Genomic DNA, 24,046 nt, shown 5'->3' with positions numbered 1-24,046 from the left:
ATTTAGGCAGGGTCTTGGGATGCGTAAAACTGATGAATGTTTAGAAAGCCTAAGTGAAAAGAAACCAGCTGAACTCGTTACACCTATTCCTAAAAAAAAGTACTCTGCAAACTATGTGGGCGTTCGTTTAAGCGAAATGAAGAATGTTTCAGCTCACTTGCAGCCTGCTGTTCTTGAACATTTTCGATAGCTCCAGGATACCAATTTTTTTACCTTTCTTTTTTTTTTTTTACCAAATGCTCACGAGAGGGCGGTTCTTCATGACTGAGGGAGGGAAACCACAGTGAATGCTACTGCACTGTGAAAAGAGAGGTGCACAATTTTCTTTTCTTGCACGCAACTTTGCTAAAAAATAATGAGTGGTAAGATATCGATTATTTGTTTAATGCTTACTTAAGACAATCTGAATGATCTCTGTCAATGTGATGGAAACATTTCCTTAATCAATCTTTATCTTAACACATTTCTAGGACTCAAAGGATATATTGCATTTTTTTTGCTTATGAACGTTTCATGTTCACTTCAAACTTCAAATACAGGTTAGTAGTTGTTTTTATTTTTATTCAATAACACCCATCGTTCCTTCTCTACCTACCGCACCTCTCATGAGGAAAATGCGTTTGTTACATTTGCTAGAATAATAACCTACACTTATATGTATATTTCCTGTACTGTAGTTTATAATATATTGATAGCTACACTACAGAACAGTGGTGTGTAATATTGATTTAAGTAATAGGCGATGGATGGTGAAATGTAACATGTTTATACAAGAAGAATATGAAGCAGAATGTTTAAAACAGACAATTGGCACATTTTATAGGATGTTGAAATTGTGTAATTATCACTTTGTGAGTGGTGTGATTACAAAAAAATATTTGACTTTAAGTATTTTTTCTTAATAAGCTTCTCTGATATCCAGAAACATTTTGTGTGATTTTTTTTTTTTATTCTGTTTGAGGTTTTTACATTAGTTTGTTGCCTTATTCACATTTGCAGTAATGTGCAATCCCTCGACTGGAATTGCACGTTTTAAAACAAACACTAAAATTGTTTAGAATAGTCTAATCTTAAAGGAGTTGTCTACATTGTATTGTGAATTATCTGGCACGTTTTTTCTACTTAATGCTGATTTTGGCTGTATTCTGGAGAGCTCTGTTTCCTTAACTTTGCTGGGAAATTGTGATGTGTTTATATATCCTGTCTTCTGTAATAAACCTCACTTCATACGCACATTTTCGAGAAAGACTTTATTTTATTTTTGTCAATATATTACATTATGTTATTATACTCTTATGAAATTATGAAGACATATTGGGATATGTTAACTGTGTCCTATTTTTTACAGGCTGTGACAGACAACTTTTTGTTTTACTTCAACTCATTTTATAGGGACACTGCGGGCACCAATACAACTTAAATGCATTCAGCCTCATTAATATGTTATATTTTTTGCATGTGTAAATCTTTATAGTTTTTGCATTAAAAAAAATATTTTGCAGAAGGATGCACAATAAGCCTACCTCTAGCTACACCCCATCACGCCAGAAAAATACTTTCTTATTAAATGTAGGCACCCAGCTCAGCCACTGACATTACTGAATGATGTGAAGTCAAGAGGTAGACTGAGACAAAGTAGGGAATATTATGTCTGTATATTTCCTATGGCTGAGACTTCTAGACACTAGAAGTGTCAATCCCCCTGGCTGTCAACACTGATGGCTGCAAGGAATTCACTCTGTCTATGGAGGATCCTACAGGATCCTCATAGGCCTCAATGCTGTACTTTCTGAAGTGCCAGGAGATGAAGAGGACTAGCCGAAGTAAGATGCCTGCCACCTGCCTGTTCACCTTTACTTGTCTACCCCCTCCCCGGCCAATGGACCCCCAGTGGCAATGTCACTGTCAGGGATCTTTGTGAATTCTGCAAAAAGGATTGTCTTTAGATGTACATTTCATCAGAACTTGGGAAGTCCTCCTTGAGCACTCATGTAACATTAAATCACATTTCAAAAACCAAAATCACATGGAGAGACACAATTATATTTAAATAGCCAGGTGCAAACCATATAAACACTCCCTTAAATGTTTAAATATCCAAATATCTATATAATATAGAATGCACATTATAACAACTTCAAACAGCAAATATAATCCGACTGTATTATGTACAAAAACTCTTAGTAACAAATACCAAAATAAACAAAATAACAGAAGTAGAGGCAAACAATAATACAATGGTGCAATACCAAGACATCTTACAAGCCACAAGGCAGAAACACAAGTCACCAAACCCCCCAATGTTTCGGCACCAACTGGTTGCCTTTATCAGGTACTCAAGCGCCAGCCCTAATAAGTGCCTTCACAGACCGGAGGGGAGATCAGAGATCTCCCTCACCGGTCCGCAGGCACATTGCTGGGCAGCCGGCGAGGAGGGAGAGGAGACCTGGGAGGAGCTCAGTCTGCAGCTCCTCCGGGTCTCCTCTTGCGAGCAAGAAGCGTTGCCGTGGTTACCATGGCAACGCTTTGTTCTCGCAAGAGTGAACTCTAGCCTCAGGAGCTGCAGACTAGAGTTCACTCCCCACTAGAACCGCCAGGGATTCCACCGGTCCACCAGGGATTGGAAATAATATCCCCCCTCCCTTCTTACCTTTCCTGGGAGGGGGGATATTATTTCCAATCCCTGGTGGACCGGTGGAATCCCTGACGGTTCTAGTGGGGAGTGAACTCTAGTCTGAGGCTCCGGAGGCTAGAGTTCACTCTCACGAGAACAGAGAGTTGCCATGGTAACCACGGCAACGCTCCTTGCTCGCGAGAGGAGACCCGGAGGAGCTGCAGGCTGAGCTCCTCTGAGGGATATAAATAATGTATTTTTTTATAAAAATAAAAAAAAAACATTTGTTTTCCTCTGCCCCATCCTTCAACTACACACACACTGCTCCCACAGCCCCCCATATACACACTGCCCCCACAGCCCCCCATACACACACACACTTCTTCTCTATACACACACTTCCCCCACTGTATCCCCACACACACTTCCCCCACAGCCCCCCATACACACACTTCTTCTCCATACACACACTTCCCCCACTGTACCCACATACACACACTTCCCCCACAGCCCCCCATGCACACACTTATCCCCCATACACACAGTGCTCCCCCACACAAACACTGCACACCCCACACACTCTTCTCCCCCATACACACAGTGCTCCCCCATACAAACACTGCAACTCCATACAAACACTTGAAACTCCATACACACACTTCCCCAACTGTACTCCCATGCACACCTCCCCCACTACACCCTCATACACACACTGGCTCCATACACACACAGTGCTTCCACGGCACCCCACATATACACACTGCACTCCCATGCACACACTACACGCATGCACACACTACACCCATCACACAAACACACACTGCCTCCTACACACAGTGCTCCCACTGTTCTTAAACAGTTTGACTATTTACACTGGGAGGGCGCCACGGCACTCCTGGCACCATAACCACTACAGAGAAAAAAAATATGTTTTTATTGTGCCTGGATTGTTTCTTTAAATAATCTATGAGTGCCCCTCCCGAGATAAGATTCTGGATCCGCCGGTGGTATCAAGCTGGGAATTTATGTGTAGTTGTGGAAACACCAATAATGTGCCCAATGCCATGAGTTAATGTTGCACCAGAGAGCAAACTCAGGATATTGGAAAGGGACCTCAAAATTGTCTTGCTGAATCTGCAACTGTTGGGTGATATCTAACCTTAGCACTAACACCAACACACCCTAACCTATAAGTAAAGTAGTAATTTAAAGGGACACTATAGTCACCTGAACAACTTTAGCTTATTGAAGCAGTTTTGGTGTAAAGAACATGTCCCTGCAGCCTCACTGCTCAATCCTCTGCCATTTAGGAGTTAAATCCCTTTGTTTATGAACCCTAGTCACACCTCCCTGCATGTGACTTGCACAGCCTCCCATAAACACTTCCTGTAAAGAGAGCCCTATTTAGGCTTTCTTTATTGTAAGTTCTGTTTAATTAAGATTTTCTTATCCCCTGCTATGTTAATAGCTTGCTAGACCCTGCAAGAGCCTCCTGTATGTGATTAAAGTTCAATTTAGAGATTAACATACAATTATTTAAGGTAAATTACATCTGTTTGAAAGTGAAACCAGTTTTTTTTCATGCAGGCTCTGTCGATCATAGCCAGGGGAGGTGTGGCTAGGGCTGCATAAACAGAAACATAGTGATTTAACTCCTAAATAACAGTGAATTGAGCAGTGAAATTGCAGGGGAATGAACTATACACTAAAACTGCTTTATTTAGCTAAAGTAATTTAGGTGACTATAGTGTTCCTTTAATTTAGTGTATATAAAAGTTATGTAATGCTGAATTATTTATTAGGGGAACATAATGATATCTCAGTGCCCTAGAGACATCTATAATAAGCCTTTAATGTTTTTTTATGATATCTACAGAACCATCAGATGGCAATTAACATTGCAGTGTTTAAATGTGCTTCATTCAAAATATCTGAGTAAAACTCAGCTGATTCTATCAAATGGTCTCATAGAGACTATCTGGTTAGTGCAGCGTGGTGTTTTGGTGTGCAGTTGCCTCCCAATGCTTTTTATTATGGGAAACCATTGTATTGGCTGAGATCTTCAGTCTTGACAACACAGAGACTTTTAAATCTTTACATAATGCAGCTTCCACCTATCTATCCTCCCTTACACACCAGTGTAACGGACCGTTTCAGCTGACAAGGGGTTAAAATTTGTTTAGGCGATATTCCTCTTTCAGATATAAAGGCAGCTTCAGTAAAACACCAAACTCCCGAATTGAATACAAGTGAATGCACCAAACTCCCGAACTGCATACAAGGGAATAAGGTAGCACTCCAAACTCCCGAACCGGAACCTCACAAAAGCTGCTAGCAGACGAACAGGAAAAGCTCCCAAGCAACTTACACTCCTGGCAATCAGTCTCTATCAGCATACAGTGAATCCCCCCAAAGACGAGACAAGGCTCCGTGTTGAGGGTCAATCAGTGGTCTGTTTATTGAGGGCTACCTGCCCCTGTATTTATGCAGGTCTCCCACCTGGTGGACACTCCCCTAGGGGACCAGATGGAAGACTGTAACAACGGGCAGACAAGTAGCATTTCAGGACATACAGTCACAGCACTTCCCCACAATGCATCTTGGCTTCTTCTCCTCTGCCCTGGAGATAATAAGTAATTCAATTATCTCCCAGGACCAAGGCAAAACTCCATTACACATGTGGGGACACAGAAACAGTAATATACTTTAAAATACATAAAGTCACATTGTACACATAATACACAGACATTTCACATATCCCCAGATAGCTGGGATCTGAGCGCACAAAACTACCGAATAGCGCTCAGATCCTATACGCACAGTTCAATTGCCATGGAGCCAAAGTCTTTAATTACACGAAGGGGCTCCATGGCTGTGCTATCTGGGTTAACACATTCACATCACACAAAATACCGAAGGGACATATATTCGTTAGATCGGTACGAAATAGAACCAGGCGTCGGACGGCTCAGCGGTGTTCGGGCAAGTAAGTGTCCGTTTTTAGTTCCATAGTTTAAGTGCCGAACACCGCTGGGCGTACGGGACTTTTAAAATGGCCGCCGCCACGTGTTCGGTAAACGAACAAAGACCACCCTGCATTCGTCAATTAAGCTGCGGTTAACCGCAGCTTCAGGGTGGTCAATTGGCGGCACATTCCAGCTCCCGGGTGGTCGCACCTTCGGTAGTTGGTTCGGTAGATAAAATCTACCGAACACCCCGGCAGAAAGGCACGAATAAGCCTTTCTGCAGGGAAAATAAGTCTTTTAAAAGTCTGGTCCATAGTCCAAAGGCAGCAGGCAGCAGGCGGGCAACCAGGCTTCTCCAATGCAATGTGGCGAGATTGCTCTCGTCACAACAAGTATGTCCCGTCTAGGCCCTTTCGATCTGCTGAAGACTTACGTCTATCTTCTCTCCGTACTCCCACCTCTGATGCTCGCCTTCAAGATTTCTCGAGGGCTGCACCGTTTCTGTGGAACTCGCTTCCCTCCTCCGTTAGATGCTCAACCAGTCTCCACTCCTTCAAAAAATTGTTAAAAACCCACTTCTTTATAAAAGCGTATCAATTAAACTTTTAATAGCTCCTGACTGATTCCTCTTCTGCAACTGTCACTAGTCTAATACTATCCTTACCTTTTTTTTTTTTTTATTCTTTATTTTATTCGTGCATGAGTTATACATGTGGAAATGCACTGCCACAACAGCTGGTGCAACCAGGTTTGCATTCACGTTTAAACATATGGCATTAGAGAGAAACATTGCACCTTTTTGTGGTAGATAAGTATACATGGTTTTAACTGCAGCTTCACATATATTATGCTAGACTAAGGAAGACAGTATCCAATAAATGAAATTGAGTGGTTTTGGTTGCATGCTAAGGTATTTAGTAACTATCTTCTAGTGCATATCATATAAAACAAAGTTTGGTGATAACAATAAGTAGGCTGATCCCTGACTGATTATAACATGCCTTGTATGTATAAGAAAATATGCCTTGTATGTATAAGAAAATAACTGGTGTTGGATACATGCTGAACTAAATTAACGAGGTAAATGTGGGGCAGGTTCTGCAGGGTGTATGGGACCTCTCGGACGGTGGGGGACCCTAGGATATTGGCGGTCAGAGTAAGCTAGTGCTTCTGCCTATCCCCCCCACCCTTGACCTGGCTGCTATTCACCCGATGCCCGTGCTGGCTACCTGGGTCCTGTGTGTAATGAGTGTCCCGCTTGGATCCACTGTAGCGCAGCAGGGCGAGGGACGCCTCCAGCCCCCGGCTTGCGAGAGGGCGTGCAGCCCTGGACCGCCTTCTCTGGAACTTCCGTTCAGGTCTGTGGGTCTCTTGTTGGGCCGAAGCTTGGTGGCGTGTTTGAGTGTGGGTGGCTTTTTCATGCTTGAGAAGGTGGCTGTCTGTGGCCGGAGCCATGTGGGTCTGTACTCGTGCTGTAGGTTTCACTTTCGGTGGCACCATTTTCGTGCTCCCTTCTTTCTACGAGTTGTGCCTCGTGGCAGAGGGCGTACGGTGATTGCTGTCGGTAGGTTCTCTTCCAGAGTGTGTGCCCCAGCCTGCCGTTCTGCCAGTTTCGTCCAGAAGGCTGCAAATGTGGCCTCCAACCGCGTGAGAATGTCGGACCAGTGTGCTTTGTCTTGTGGCTCTGGGGCGTTTGCCGCCATTTTAGTTTGGGAAGCATATTTGAAATTTCAGCGCTTAGTAGATAATCCCCCTATTAATAAAGAGGGTCTTAAAATAAGAAACAGTGAAAAAAAATATATGTAACACTGTAAACCATATAAAACTATGAATGAATATGGAATAAGATGACAAACAAACAAAAATAAAAATTATGAACTCAAGTGGAAAAAAATACAACTGATAAAAAATCCAGAATCAAAAGTGGAAAAATACCACTGCAAAAATCCAAAGTACGGTAACTAAGGGTCAAGAAAAATTGTTCTGACCCTGAAGTATGCACCCAACAACTTCAAAAAGTGAAACATCAGTTCATAGAAAAAAGATATGACGAGAAAGCACTGGATACAGCTCTGGAAAAAGTGACAAATATAGAACGTGAAAACATCCTACATAAGAAACGAAAAAGTGCAGAGTCCAACAAGAATAATGAAGATCTATGTCCCCTGGTCTTTAATTATAGTGCCCAGGCGTATAAGATCAAAAACAGCATACAGAAACATTGGCACCTACTTCGCCAAGACGCAGCTTTGGCTATGCTTTTACCAGCTAAACCTAGAGTCATCTTTAGGGGGGCTCCCACGTTACGAAATAGTTTGGTTCACAGCTATAGTAAACCACCTAGACCCCACCATTTTTTAAATGGCCAAAAGGGGTACTACAAATGTGGCAGTTGCCACATATGCAAATTAAGCACAATAGGAAAAAACTGCACTACCTTTCAGTCCTCAACAACCAAACAAATATTCCAGATTAAGAACTGTATCACATGCAATACAAAACAGGTTATATATAAGTTGGAGTGCCCGTGTGGCCTCCAATATATAGGTCAAACCAAAAGAACATTAAAAACTAGGCTCAGGGAACATGTGTATAATATAAAAAGAGGGTTTGATAAACACACACTCTCTAATCACTTTAATACACATCACAATCGTGATCCCACACTCCTATCATATTGTGGCATTGAAAAACTAGAGGTGCCATGGAGGGGAGGAGAGCTGAGTAGGATACTAACTTATCGAGAAATGTTCTGGATCTATAATTTGAAGACCCTTGTCCCCTGGGGCCTAAATGCAGAGCTGGAATTAATGAATATATTATAGTAATCTGTACATCACTATTTGAATGCTTTCTATGATTTTGGTCCTTAAAGGGTTTAGGAGATACACCCCTACCTATGTCGGGATCAAAATATGACCTAACAGATACTGTCGCTACTGTCCTTATTATATACTTACCCACAGGTCCCAATCTGGATTCAACTTTTAAAATTAATATATTTATTTTTATTTCATCTCTATTTTATGTATGTATCATTTTTTCATTTGGTTCAATGCTTGATAGGACACTCTATAATGTTGGTATTATTAGAGCGCTATATCTAAATTGTGGCTTTTCAAGAAAAAAGAAATATACATTAGTTGCCATTATACAGAAAAATGTACTAAGATGTTGTTACATTGGGAATATGGCACACAGAAGTTATATGTGTATTTTTTCCAAATTTTGTTAAGATACACTTCAGACTTCGTGGGTTAAGATGCACATGCGTTCCCATTTCAGTGATTTGTATAATTCAAGTTACAGCCTTTTAAAGAATATGAAATGCTTTTGTTGGTTGATAAAGTTTTTATTTGCTTGTAGCTACACCTTTAAAGTTTTAAATGAAATTTTGCCCGGCAAAGGTATATAACTGCCAAGCTAGGCATGAGACACCTATCTTGAAAAAGCCCCCGTAGTAGGGGCGAAACGCGTTGATCAGGTGTCTATTGAGACTTCATCTGCAGCATTCTCTGTTCCACCGGCTACCCACTTGAGCCGCATTTGCCGCAAGTCCGCTGTTTCCCCGACCAACAACAAAGACATTTTTTTCCCGAGTGCACCGGGCAGTTCCTGTCTTCTTGGAGGATTCACAGCTTCATTCGAACTAACTACTGGGCAGAGAAGCAGTCTGCTACATGATGAGTATCTCTTTTTCTCGTGTAAGAGTATTTATGTAGGGGGGGATTTTATACTTGAATAAATTGTGTTACGGTTTTACACTATATACCGTTTCTGTTTCCCTTTTATCTAAGGTATTTTCGCATATCTGGACCCCTACTTTCCATTATACATTAGGATTTTGGTGCAGGACTTACATCTTCCTTTTTAACGTACTTTGGATTTTTGCAGTGGTATTTTTCCACTTTTGATTCTGGATTTTTTATCAGTTGGATTTTTTTCCACTTGAGTTCATAATTTTTATTTTTGTTTGTTTGTCATCTTATTCCATATTCATTCATAGTTTTATATGGTTTACAGTGTTACATATATTTTTTTTCACTGTTTCTTATTTTAAGACCCTCTTTATTAATAGGGGGATTATCTACTAAGCGCTGAAATTTCAAATATGCATGTCTTTTAGAAATTGGGAATTTCTTTTGTTTTAGCAGCTTATCCATCAATATTGGTATTTATTTATATACTGTCTAGACTTCTTTTAGCTGTTATAGCCATTTATCTAGTACTAGCGCTCTCTGTTTCTTGTCTTTAGTTTGGGAAGCGCTGCTTGTGTGTGCTTCCCCTGGGGCTGTTGGGGTGTTTCAGGGACCGGGATGACCCCCGCCGGTCCATAGGAGGGGGGGGGACTGGGGTCCGATCGCCAGTTGTTTGCCTCTGAGGGCAACTGGGGAGCGGCCGTCTCCCCAGTGCCATGCAGGCTTGTAGGCCGCAGTTGTCAATTCAGTGATTTTTGCAGGGATGGCATTGTATTTGGTGTCATCGTGAGCCCCGCTAGTTCACCTTTCGATTGGTGACCCTTTTAGGTCATTTGCGGGCCATTTGTGGCCTGTATGCAGCGATTTTTGACTTGAAAAGCAGGAGCCATGCTGTTCTGCATCCTCTCTGTTCAGCGGTTAGGCCCTGCCACCCCCCCCCCTATCCTTACCTTTTTGTGTCATATAACAATTTTACCCCACTCCCTCTAGCATGTAAGCTCATTGAGCAGGGTCCTCAACCCCTCTGTTCCTACCTGTCCAACTTGTCTGGTTACAACTACATGTCTGTTTGTCCACCCATTGTAAAGCGCTGCGGAATTTGATGGCACTATATAAATATCATAATAATAATAATAGTGAAAAAGTAAAATAAGCTTTAATATTCCAAAATCGCAGGAGGACAGGGAGGGAGTGGGAGAGGGAGGGGGCAGAGGTGGGTAACCTAATTTGTTAAATAGGTACTATAGGATTAGGTAAAAGCATTTGTATTCCTAACGCCATAGTATTCCTTGAATTCATTATCATACAAAAAATGTTATTGATAAGAGAAAGATACAGACAGACATCAGAGTTTACTTTCAAGGGCAGGTGTTTTTAGTGAGTTCAGAAAAAACATCTTCCTGCAAATCCTTAATCAAACTCCTCATTTATTTTAAAAGCTTTAGTCAATATGCCACTCATTTTATGCATCTCATGTTTTGCCTTTTTATAATAATATATTTTGTGTATGCAACATTTCATTGCCCTCTAAACAAAACATCCACATCCTCTTGCAAGTTCTGAACCAAAATGTAATTACGAATCACAAACTCACTAGCTAGCCCTCTGCTTGCAACCTTTTCTAATAAACACCCCAACACATTGTGAACTCATTTACTATTTTAAACCAACAGTATTTTTAAGGCTTCTCTCAACTTCCTTCCTTTACCCATCAACGTCAACTTGTTCAATTATTTTGGATAGTTTTTTTAAACTCTGTGTACTTTGGTCATAAAAACATATTGTAGTGAATTGAATATTGTCTTTTTAAAATAAATATCAAGTAATATTTTTAGCGGTTGTATAAAGGTGGGTAGGTAGCTGAAACAACCTGAACCATAGTCTCTTCCTTCGGGTGGTGGATACAAAACCGCGTGGTGGAAGGGTAGCAGCACCTTGGTGGGATCCCCAGGTTCAAATCAATATGCAAGATAAAAGAAACAAGAGGCCCACAATGGTATAGTACGTTTTTGTAGTTGATAGGAGAATAAAGAAAAAAAAAATATATATATATAGTGTACTCTGATAAAAGAATAATACAAATAATTAAAAGAGGCACTCACAAAGAGGGAGCAAAGACTGGCTTTGTTCAATGGCATAGGTGGCGTGTTAAAACCAAAGAAAAAGTTGCCTGCACTCTCTCCTAAATCCCTATGTATATTTAAACAAATGGAGGTCCTTTAGTTACTCCAATGGCTATTGGAGGGAATGCCCGCCTTCCAACATCAAGGCAGACCCCCTCAGGTGGGTCCTGCACTGACCTTTCACCTTGCTTCCTTGAGCTTCTGGCAAATATAACTCTAATGAGACAGAGAGGGGTATTTTTTATATACACCCCTATATACTTCTTAACCCTTAATAGGGAACACATGGGATGGGCGGCAGCATTGTAACATAGCTGTGTGATACAAAAAGTAAATACAAATACAAAAAAACATGTCCTGCGCTCACTCCCATAACTCCAGGGCAGCAGCAACGACCACAGTACACATTAGATACAGTAAAAACCAAAGAAAAAGTTACCTGCGCTCTCTCCTAAATCCCCATGTATATTTAAACAAATGGAGGTCATTTAATTACTCCAATGGCAATTCCCCACTGTGACAAACTGCCCTTTGCCACTGGGTTTTGGAGGAGCCTGATTGCCAGCCTCCTGCCTTATGACCATGGCCCCTGGGGTGTATTGCCATTTAAAAAATCTATTTGGGCTTATTGGATTTTTTATTTTTTTTATTTTTTATTTATTTGTTTGTCCTTGAGAAACAAATTGCACATAACAATACAGAAATAAATAATGTAAAATTAACCCACTTTTGAAAAGGGCATTTTTTTTCATTTTTTTTTTTTAATTGGATTTTTAAAACACTTTTTCTGTCCCTTTAATTCCATGGGAAAATGTGTATATAAGAAAGTCCTGTGTGCTCATTAAACCAGTTCTACTTGACCCTCAACTCGCAGCCTTTGGGGGGGACAGCTATAATCACTACAGGGATTGCTATGCTCTGCATACTCCCTAAGCTTCACTTAAGCTCTTGTAAGAGCTTGTTCCTGACCCTGCTTCGCTCTATGGGAGGAAGAGAGGTTCCCCCACTGGAACCTGGAGCCTTGTCGTAGGTCCAGGGTGGGTAGAAGACGGCGAGACCCCAACCCAGCAGCGGCGGTTCATGGGGTCTGCAGTACTTATGGTGTCTACGGTGCTGATGGTCCTTGGTGAGCCCTAGACGCATCCTTTCTATGGTCCGACCCTCAGCTAGCCTGGGGCAACCGTAACACCCACGTCATTTGGGACCCTACTATCATACACCTGCTGCTGGCTACGAGCCTAAGATCTGACCAGACCAGGACTATGTGTATATCCACAGGCGGGGATCATACCGCCCATGCGATATCATTAGAGCTATTTAGAAGCTCCAGAAATTTGGAAGTTCTTTTCTTTATTCTTCTATCAACTACAAAAATGTACTATACCATTGGGACCCCTTGTTTCTTTTATCTTGCATATTGATTTCAAACTGGGGACCTCGCCAAGGCACTGCTACTCTTCCACCACTTGTTTTTGTATGTCTTTTTTTAAACCTACATTTTGCAGTTTGGATTGTAATTAATTACAACTCAGTATTTAGTTAATATACCACAGCTATTTTCAATATGTATATGTGCAGGTTATCTTTCCAAGTGTTTTGTCAAAAAGACAAAAACTGGATAGTTAAGTAATGGTCAGAGTCTTTACACATTTTTGTTGGTTTGTCTAAATAAATTGCAAATAAATTATAAATCAATTGTAAATGTATAGCTCCATCAATTCTACATTGATACAACTCTAGTCCTTGAGTGGTAACTTATGGCACATGTAGCTTTTACATAACCAACTTACATGCTAATTTATAGCTGGACTACCAAATAGACTGAACATTAAATTTTGGGAAAAGCAGTTAGTGGACATGTAAGCTCATTGAGCAGGGTCCTCAACACCTCTGTTCCTACGTGTCCAACTTGTCTGGTTACAACTGCCGAAAATTCCAATACCTGACTAGAACGCTACAGATCCCATTACCCAATGCGTACTTGCGACGTCTACAAAGGACTCTCACTAGCTTCGTGTGGGCACACAAAAAAATCAGGGTAGCCACTAGCATACTCACCAAACCCCCAGAGCAGGGAGGGCTAGGACTACCAGAGGTGAGAACCTACTATAGGGCAGCGCTGATGACCACCGCCCTGCAGGCACACACAGCCCACAACACACCACAATGGGTGGACATGGAATCAACATGGGCTTGCCCCAAGGGCCTTAGGTACTTATTCTGGGTCCCACATAGACATCGCCCTAAACTACCAGACACACCGTCCACTACCGCAATCCTGCTGAAAACCTGGGATACTATTAAACCACAATTAGGTTATACATATAAATGGGTGCTGGCCACACCACTATACTGCATACACATGATGAATCCCACATTTGACCATCGACTATGGAAACCTCTATAATCAAGGACAGCTGAGACAATTCCCCGACCTGCAACAGAGGTACGATTTGCCACAAAGAGCGATATTCTCCTACCTACAACTAAAGGGAGCACTGACAAACTCCACTATCCTGACAACCCCGACCCACATGCGTTGTATAGAGAAAGCATGCGAATCTAGAACAATGCCCAAGAAACCGCTTTCACTCATGTATGCAATTCTAAATAATCCTACCCAACAGCCACCACCGCAGCTAGACACATTCAGAGAGGCATGGCATAAGGATTTGAGTACAGTCTTCTCAGAAGAACAATGGAACCAAGCCTTCATAGCCCATAAAGGTAGATCCAGATGCGCATCCCACCTATAGCTAATCCGCAAGATACAATAGGTGGTACTTGGTACCGACTAGACTAGCGACCATATATCCCAACACCTCGAGACTTTGCTGGAGATGTTTAATAGAGTAGGGCACAATGCTCCACATCTGGTGGGCCTGCTCGGCCATCAGAGGATACTGGAAGGCAGTTGAGGGGGTGATACAAGAGGCACTGGTCACGAGAACCAACCTGAGACCAGAAAATGCCCTACTCTTCATCTCGATTGACCCATTCCCAAAAGCACATGCCGACCTAACATATCATATTTTGATTGCTGCCAACTTATTAATAGCCAGAGGGTGGAAACAACAACAGCCACCGGAGAGATCTAGCCTTCTCCAACAGATCTCCCTAAACCTAGCATATGAAACAAAAACCTGCCAGCGGCTACACCCCCCACACCACATAGTGGAAGCCAGGAAAATATGGGAGGCGTATCTGAGGAAGGAGGAGGAGGGGGTCGTGTTAGAACAATAACATAATCACATATATATATATATAAATATATATATATATATACACGAAGGATGAATAGTACCACTCCTAAGACCTAACTGCTCTGACGCAGAGAGACAACGACTCCAAACACCATGGTACAACAGCCAACATTGAGGTATACCAAGCTGAGGTTAAACAATCTACAGGGCATAACGGAACAAACACCCACATTTTACATAGTTAAGTAGTTAGATAAGGGAATAGACCCGGTGACCGCACACAGCGTGCTAACTAAGAAGGAGACAAAGGGAGATGAGGGGCTTCCGACGTCTATTTCCCCCGTTCTTCTTCCCCTAGCGTAGCCTGTCCCCAGGTTTTCCCCTTCCCATACCCTGGACCAAACCCAGGTTTAGGAGAGAAAGACAACCATGACATGGTACTAGACCGAAGGCACAAGGGCAGCGGAAAAACTCCCACGAGAATGAATAACCAGTTTGCTCTTGAATGTATAAGATGTGAATAAGATCGATGTACCTTAACCGCTTACCCTCCCTTTTTTCCTTTCTGTATCCCGAACAAGTTCTCTGATAAAATAAAAATTGTCAGATTCAAGTTCTTGTGCCCCACAGTTCAAATTAACATTCAAATGACAATTCATGACAGATCACACAAGTGAATAGCCCTGCCAACGTCGTCTCAGAATTTCTTTGTTATCTAAGAAGAAATAGAAATGCAAGAGCAGAATAGATACTGTTCCCCGTCCTCAGAAACCATGATACACACTGACAAAGAGCAGAATAGAGACTGTTCCCCGTCCTCAAAGCCCCTGATACACACTGACACAGAGCAGAATAGAGACTGTTACTCGTCCTCAGAGACCATGATACACACTGACAAAGAGCAGAATAGAGACTGTTCCCCGTCCTCAGAGACCATGATACACACTGACAAAGAGCAGAGTAGAGACTGTTCCCCGTCCTCAAAGCCCCTGATACACACTGACACAGAGCAGAATAAAGACTGTTACTCGTCCTCAGAGACCATGATACACACTGACAAAGAGCAGAATAGAGACTGTTCCCCGTCCTCAAAGCCCCTGATACACACTGACGCAGAGCAGAATAGAGACTGTTCCCCGTCCTCAAAGCCCCTGATACACACTGACACAGAGCAGAATAGAGACTGTTCCCCGTCCTCAGAGACCATGATACACACTGACAAAGAGCAGAATAGAGACTGTTCCCCGTCCTTAAAGCCCCTGATACACACTGACACAGAGCAGAATAGAGACTGTTCCCCGTCCTCAAAGCCCCTGAAACACACTGACACAGAGCAGAATAGAGACTGTTCCCCGTCCTCAGAGACCATGATACACACTGACAAAAGGCAGAATAGAGACCGGGGGTCTAGTAGCGTGGACACCCAGCACAGGTCGTTCTCCTTCAGCCTTTTTATACGAGGGTCCCTCAACAGGCACGCCAGCATGAAAGACCACATTTGCACAAGGTTGGATGCCGAGCTACTCATTTCCCGTTCCTCCTCCTCACACAGAGTAGAATAGGGACTGTTCCCCCTACATAGGGTCACTTGGCAGATATGGATTGACACCTGTCCTCAAAGCCCATGATACACACTGACACAGAGCAGAATAGAGACTGTTCCCCCTACATAGGGTCACTTGGCAGATATGGATTGACACCTGTCCTCAAAGCCCATGATACACACTGACACAGAACAGAATAGAGATTGTTCCCCGTCCTCAGAGCCCATGATACACACTGACACAGAGCAGAATAGAGACTGTTCCCCCTACACAGGGTCACTTGGCAGATATGGATTGACACCTGTCCTCAAAGACCCTGATACACACTGACAAAGAGCAGAATAGAGACTGTTCCCCGTCCTCAGAGACCATGATACACACTGACACAGAGCAGAATAGAGACTGTTCCCCCTACATAGGGTCACTTGGCAGGTATGGATTGACACCTGTCCTAAGGATCCCTGTATTGGGGAACATTGTCGCCCAAACTAATTTATATGCCCATCAATTCCGAGCTACAAATCCGGACTCTTTTTTGGCAAATATACACACTGTGCCAGAATTTAAAAGATTCTGGGCATTGACTATGCTGATGGGCATCATAAAGAAGCCCTCCATCCGCTCCTACTGGAGCAGTAGCCCCATCTGCTCTAACCCCATTTACTCCCAATGTATGTCGAGGAAGAGGTATGAAATGATTCTGCATTTCATGCACTTCAGCGACAACAGCCTGTGTCCCCCTAGGGAGCATCCCCAGTTTGACAGGCTGTATAAAATCCGCCCCCTGATTACCCACTTTGCTGCCAGGTTTGCAGAGGCTTATACACCTGGAAGGAATATATGCGTGGATGAAGTATAAGGGAAGGCTGGGATTCAAGCAGTATGTTACTTCCAAGCACACTAGGTATGGTGTAAAGATGTATAAGCTCTGTGATAGCGAGACTGGGTATACTCAGGCCTTCCGGGTGTACGAGGGAAAGGATAGCCACCTTGACCCTCCAGGTTGCCCAGAACATATGGGAACCAGTGGCAAGATTGTCTGGGACCTGATATTCCCCCTGATGAACAAAGGGTACCACTTGTATACTGACAATTTTTATACAAGTGTCCCTTTGTTCAAGCTACTGTACTCTTTTGATACAGTAGCTTGCGGCACAATTAAAAAGAACAGCACAGGTTTCCCAGGACAACTTGCACGCACCCGGCTACGAAGGGGGGAGACCTCAGCTCTACGCCAAGAGGAGCTGTTGGCAGTTAAGTACAGAGACAAGAAGGACGTCCTGTAAGCCTGTGTACTTATGCACAAAGCGTTGTACGATCAGATTACACACATGTGCCATGCACAGCACATGTGTCAACTTGCCCAACTTCAATGCCGCCAACAAATTTGTTCCGTTGTCACAAACCACTTTGCCGATCTCCAGTTGCTGCGGAGTCAGCCACTTTTCCACCCGTGCGTTCAGGGCGGACAGGAGTGCTTGTCCGGTGTGACTCTCTGCTTTCAAGCAAGTCAAACACAAGACGGCGTGACACTGCCGTATCCGGGATGTGGAATAGTACCTGGGGAGCTGGGGGGGTGCCGTTGATGTGGAGCAAGACGCAGCAGCAGAAGAGGACTCAGCCGAGGAGGTAATGGAAGAGGATGGAGTAGGAGGAGTAGAGGAGGTGGCAGCAGGCCTGCCTGCAAGTTGTGGCGGTGTCACCAACTCCTCTGCAGAGCCATGCATTCCATGCTTGGCAGCCGTCAGCAGGTTTACCCAATGCCAGTGTAGGTGATATACCTGCCCTCACCATGCTTTGCAGACCAGGTATCAGTGGTCAGATGGACCCTTGCCCCAACACTGTGTGCCAAACATGCCATTACTTCCTTTTGCACAATCGAGTACAGGTTGGGGATTGCCTTTTGTGAAAAGAAATTTCGGCCGGGTAACTTCCACTGCGGTGTCCCAATAGCTACAAATGTTTTGAACGCCTCAGACTCCACCAGCTTGTATGGTAAAAGCTGGCGGGCTAATAGTACAGACAAGCCAGCTGTCAGACGCCGGGCAAGGGGGTGACTTTCTGACATTGGCTTCTTACGCTCAAACATGTCCTTGACAGACACCTGACTGTGGGCAGATGAGCAGGCCTGACACACAGACGCTTGGAGACAACTAACTGCTATTCAATCTATAACAGTGAAAAAGTTTTTTGGTTTTAAATGCACGCTATTGTGACACCAGATATGAGTGGCAAAGTACACTGGCAGAGGTCTGCAGAGCACACGCTGAAGGCCTGACACACCCGCTTGAAGACAACTAACTGCTATTCAATCTATAACAGTGAAAAAAGTTTTTTGGTTTTAAATGCATGCTATTGTGACACCAGATATGAGTGGCAATGTGCAATGGCAGAGGTCTGCAGAGTACACGCTGTAGGCCCGACACACCCGCTTGAAGGCAACTAACGGCTATTCAATCTATAACAGTGAACAAAGTTTTTTCTTTGTAAAGGCACGCTATAGAGACACCAGATATGAGTGGCAAAGTACACTTGCTGAGGTTGGCAGAGCACACGCTGAAGGCCTGACACCCGCTTTAAGGACACTGACTGCTATTAGCTTACACTGAAAAACTTTTTTTCTTTATTAAAGCACGCTATACAGACACCAGATATGAGTGGCAAATTACCCTTGCTGAGGTTGGCAGAGCACACGCTGAAGGCCTGACACACAGACGCTTGCAGACAACTAACTGCTATTAGCTTACAGTGAAACACTTTTTTTGTTTTTAAAGGCACACTATAGTCACACCAGATATGAGTGGTGGCACTGGGCAAATGGGCACAGTATCCACTGAGCCTGACACAGAAGCTGGCAGACAACTAACTGCTCTTCAATCTATTACAGGGAAAAAGGTTTTTTGGTTTTAAATGCATGCTATAGAGACACCAGATATGAGTGGCAAATTACACTTGCTGAGGTTGGCAGAGCACACGCTGAAGGCCTGATACCCAGACGCTTGCAGCTATAGTCACACCAGATATGAGTGGTGGCACTGGGCAAATGGGCACAGTATCCACTGAGCCTGACACAGAAGCTGGCAGGCAACTAACTGCTATTCAATCTATTACAGTGAAAAACATTTTTTTCTTTTTAAATGTCAAGCATAAGCTATTGTGAAAACAGATATGAGTGGTGGCACTGGGCAAATGGGCACAGTATCCACTGAGCCTGACACAGAAGCTGGCAGACAACTAACTGCTCTTCTTCAATCTATTACAATGAAAAACTTTTTTTGGTTTTAAATGCAAGCTTAAGCTGTTGTGACACCAGCAGTGAGTGAGTGGTGGCACTGGACAAATGGGCACAGTATGCACTGTGAGCCTGACACAGAAGCTTGCAGGCAGGCAACTGCAATTACATTACACAAAAAAAAAAAAAAAGCAGACTGATGTTCTAGCCCTAAAAAGGGCTTTTTGGGTGCTGTTCTTACAGCAGAGGTCAGATGAGTCCTTCAGGATTGTAGTGGACACTGAATACCCTAGCCTAGCTATCAATTTCCCTATCTAATCAGCAGCAGCTACACTTTCCCTCCTCTCACTGAGCATGCAGCTTCAGAATGAATCTAAAATGGATGCTGGGAGGGAGATGGAAGGGTGTGGAAGGGAGGGTCTGCTGCTGATTTGCTGGAATGTGTCTGCTGACCGTGAGGCACAGGGTCAAAGTTTGCTCAATGATGACGAATAGGGGGCGGATCGAACCGCCCATGTGTTCGCCCGCGGCGGCGAACGCGAACACGCTATGTTCGCCGGGAACTATTCGCCAGCGAACAGTTCGGTACATCACTAGGTCCATTGGAAAACCATACATCTCATCAATTGAAATGGACAAAGTGGGACACTTTCATTTTAGGGGTGCAAGTGTGTGGTATCTAGGGTTGGTTTGTTCTGAGAAATTTTAGGTGACTTACTTATAACAATCTTCCTTACATGGATTGATTTCTAAATACTTTTCTTGTAGTCTCCTAAAAAAGGACACTTGGAAAGTATTGAAAACACTAAAACCTGCTAGCCTGACAACTAGACCTTACTCTTTCTACTGACTTTATTGTTAATCCCATATGGAATATATGTATTGGGCCAGGGTATACCCAATCTTCTATCCGATTACTTTGTTCTTGAAGAGATTATCTCCCAAGGATATGAGGCCCAGAAATGACAGTCACCTATTCCATTATCTGACATTGAAGATACTAACCAGGCATATGACCCATTAAGGTGTTAACACCTCAATTAGCTGTGGGTACCCAAACTCCTCTATGCCTCCCATAAATAATTCTCTATACCCCTCTCACACTAATAGTGGGAAAATTGACTCCTACAAATAAAAGTTACCTCATAAAAATATGTATTTTATACCTGTTAAATATTAGATTAAAGATCTTCTTTCTTCAGTCATCAAAATGGCCTTAAGAAACCCTAATCATATGAAAATGCAACTACAGTAAAGGAACACGATAGCGTTAGGAATATTACTTGCAAAAACAGAATATTCATGGATATAATCTTTCAATGTAGTGTAATAACAGCTTGATCCAAGGATAAATCTGACTGCCATTCTGGGGTCAAGAAGGATTTTTTTTACTAGCTTTTTGCAAAATTGGAAGTGCTTCAGACTGGTTTTTTTTTTGCCTTCTTTTGGATCAACAGCAAAAAACAAATGTGAGGAAGGCTGAACTTGATGGACGCAAGTCTCGTTTCAGCCATGTAACTATGTAACTATGAATACAAACATGTATTGCTGACAATAAAGTGGCTGCTTAGGTTATTTGACTCAACTTTTCAATTCAATTACTGCGGCACTGGTGTGTGGTAAGGACATTTTACCATCAACAAAGACACAAAAGTGGGTGATAGGTATTAAAAGATTGACTACCTCTGCATTAAATAAATGCATCTCTGTGGGAGGCATTCAGAGTCTCCATGCAGAGTGTTGAAATGCTGAACACCAGTGCACACTGTGCAACACTGGACTAGTATGCACCTCTAGTGGCCATCTGAGTGATTGCCACTAGAGGTGTTCCTAGACAGCAAGACAGCAATGTAAACACTGCCTTTTCTCAGAAAAGGCAGTGTTTTCATTGCTCACACTGCATGAATAGACTGTAGGCACTAGAATAACTCAATTAAGCTGTAGTGGTTCTGGTGACTATAGTGCCCCTTTAAAATGGAAAAATATGCAAAATACTTCAATCTCGCAAAAAAAAAAAAAAAAACTATTCTTCCACAACTTCTACCCTGATTGCTTGAGTGCTCTATGTTGACTGGGCATTCAAGGTGGAAAAAGACTATATGTGGGCTTTAATATTGAAATTAATGTAACACTATAGTGTTAGGTGTCCAAAATTGTATTCCTGACATTAAAGTGTTCCTCTAACCGCTACCCCCACAGCATTGAAAGGGTTAAATAGCCCTTTCTTTTGCTCACCTGATTCACGCTGACTTTGGAGGTGGCAAAGGCAGAGCCAGCACCAAGAGAGCTAGGCGCTGACTCCTTCTTCTCCTTTGACATCAGTGTCGAGAGGGAGCCTAATGTGAATGCACGGTGAGGCATTAGGCCTTTTCTATAGGAAAGCATTGAATTAATGCTTCCCTATAGGAATTTAAAGGACTCTGGATGTGACATGCAAACATGAGGACATCCAACATTGTTTCACAGAGTCACACTCAATGAATGGTTTACACTTGAACAGGGCGGTGCCGAAACGTTGGTGGGATTTGTGGCTCACGTTCTATCCTGTTAGGCCAAGCATGTCAAACTCAAAGGCCAGCATGGGCCGAATAAATAAGGTTTAAGTTTATGTGGGCTGCACAAAAAAAGCAAAACTTCAGTTTTCATAGAAACATTATTATTTAGAAAAAAAAACTGCAAAAAAGAGTTTGGTGCACTGTTCTAAACACAGATATATAGTGTGTGGTCACACCAAAATTGAGAGTGTAAATACAGAAATCAAGATAGAGATAAAAATATTCTAGGTATTTAATCACTTGACTAAAAAAACATAGAAAAACAACATAGTGTAAAATCACACACAAATGGAATAAAAGGGGATAATATTGCACTCGCAAACACAAAGGTAAAACAGGCAAAGACCCTTCTATCATATACAGCAGTGGTCTCTCAGCATAAGTCCTGGTTAGAGACCGCCCTGATGGATGTAATCTCGTCAAAATTCAGCAGGGTATTAGTTCTCCTTTAATAGTAATCAATCCAGGCTGCAGGATATCACTGAAAACGCTTAAATACTGATCGGTTTCGTCAGCAAGACTTTGTCAAGGTAAAGGTGTCGATTTTGGTATCACCACACACATATATATATCTGTTTATAATGGTGCACCACACTCTTTTTTGCTGTTTTGTTTTAATTTTCACAATTGTCAGAGTTAACAGGTGTGAGTGCTGTTGGGCTAAGCACTTATTTCTGTTTGTTATTTAAAAAAGTACAGTATAAAAAAAGTTGACTAACCGACACTGGACGTCCTCACGCTCGTAGGGCTTCAATGTAAACAAAAGAGCTAATTTATTTATTTTTTCTTTATTTATATTGTGTGAAGAAGAGAACAATATGCTCGTAGCACCCCGACAGCGCTAACAAGCAATGCATTAACATACAGAAATATACAGTGTCATGGTATAAGATTAAATAAAGGGAAAAGCTGCGCCAAACAAAATAAAATAAAATAAAATAGTCCAAATATGAGAAAACGTCCAGATAGAATAGGATAAAAGTCAATCTTAACTGGGTATGTCTTTTTTAAGGTAAATTCCTATAGTGGTGTAATCCTTGTTTTCCTTCCTCAGGTGATCCAATGATATGAAAAGATAAAAACAGAAATCCAAAATAGTGCAGTAAGTTCTTAAAGGTATAATGTATATAAAAAAAAAGGAGAGGTGTAGCACTCACATTTGGTAGAGCTATGACCAGCTCTAGTGTAGAAAGCGTACAGCGTTACAAATCCCCGCTTATGGGATACAATGCGGTGTTGCTGGAATACAGTGCAGTGTTCTTCTTGTTCTTCTGGGGTAAGTGCCACTCAGAAAAAAAAGTAAAACAGACCAATAGTGTTCTCCGTATAAAAAACAGTGTGAGAATAAAACAGATAAATGAAATGGTACTCACAAATATGGAGCAGGCTGACTGCTCCTTGATGACAGCGTAGGTGGAATAATCCCCACCAAGGATTTCTTGGAGTCCAGAAGTATAAAATGCCAGGTGAAGAAAAGTATATTAAGATTCTAGGCACAACTAAAATAGTGACCAAAGAAATCTTTAATACATAAAATATAAAATTAAATATCCATAAACGCGTTTCGCCCACAATGGCTTTATCAATATGGAATAAAAAGACATATAACCTGGCAGGGTGACTTTAAATAGGGGTACAGATGTTTGTAAATGGCACCTAAAACAGAGGTTAGCCAATCAGATTGCAGAAAATTCGATTAAAATGGAACACTTATAAATGCACTTAAAATACATATATATTAAAAAGTAGCAGTAATAAATACTTGTAGCACTTTAAATAAAATATAATACATTAAAAACGAGCATTATATTTAATTGAATAAAATAATTTATAGCGGTCACGTGACCGGCTGACCGCAATGGGTTATGGGGTTTGTAGTGATAAAAGTAACGTGCGCGCGTGCGCGCATCCAAACAGGCACGCATGCGCAATAAAGCGTATATGCGCATGCGCATCGGCGACCGGCTGTGGGACTAGATGTAGATGCCGGCCGCCAATAAGAAGGGCGTGCGTGCTGGCATGCGTTCGCGCATGCGCGTTGGCGGCCGGCTAAGAGCTGACGCCGGCCGCCAATAGGGAGAGGGTGGGCGGGTCTTATGTAAATCGGCACG

General features: G+C 42.5%; 1 protein-coding gene across 1 annotated transcript in view; it reads left to right on the top strand.

Moving 5' to 3' along the window:
* Window positions 1-257: 257 nt before the first annotated feature.
* PTGS1 (prostaglandin-endoperoxide synthase 1) overlaps window positions 258-24,046 on the top strand; it is a 139,143-nt gene continuing 115,354 nt past the window's right edge. Inside the window, exons 1-2 of the mRNA XM_063432333.1 lie at window positions 258-362; window positions 471-539. Of these exons, the coding sequence (XP_063288403.1) occupies window positions 356-362; window positions 471-539 (76 nt within the window). The 5' untranslated portion in view covers window positions 258-355. The remainder of the gene's footprint in view (window positions 363-470; window positions 540-24,046) is intronic.

Source organism: Pelobates fuscus, chromosome 9 (genome assembly GCF_036172605.1).
Source record: "Pelobates fuscus isolate aPelFus1 chromosome 9, aPelFus1.pri, whole genome shotgun sequence".
In the NCBI taxonomy this organism is placed as follows: domain Eukaryota; kingdom Metazoa; phylum Chordata; class Amphibia; order Anura; family Pelobatidae; genus Pelobates; species Pelobates fuscus.
Note: the sequence above shows the minus strand (reverse complement) of the source record. Positions and strands in the feature narration are given on the sequence as shown.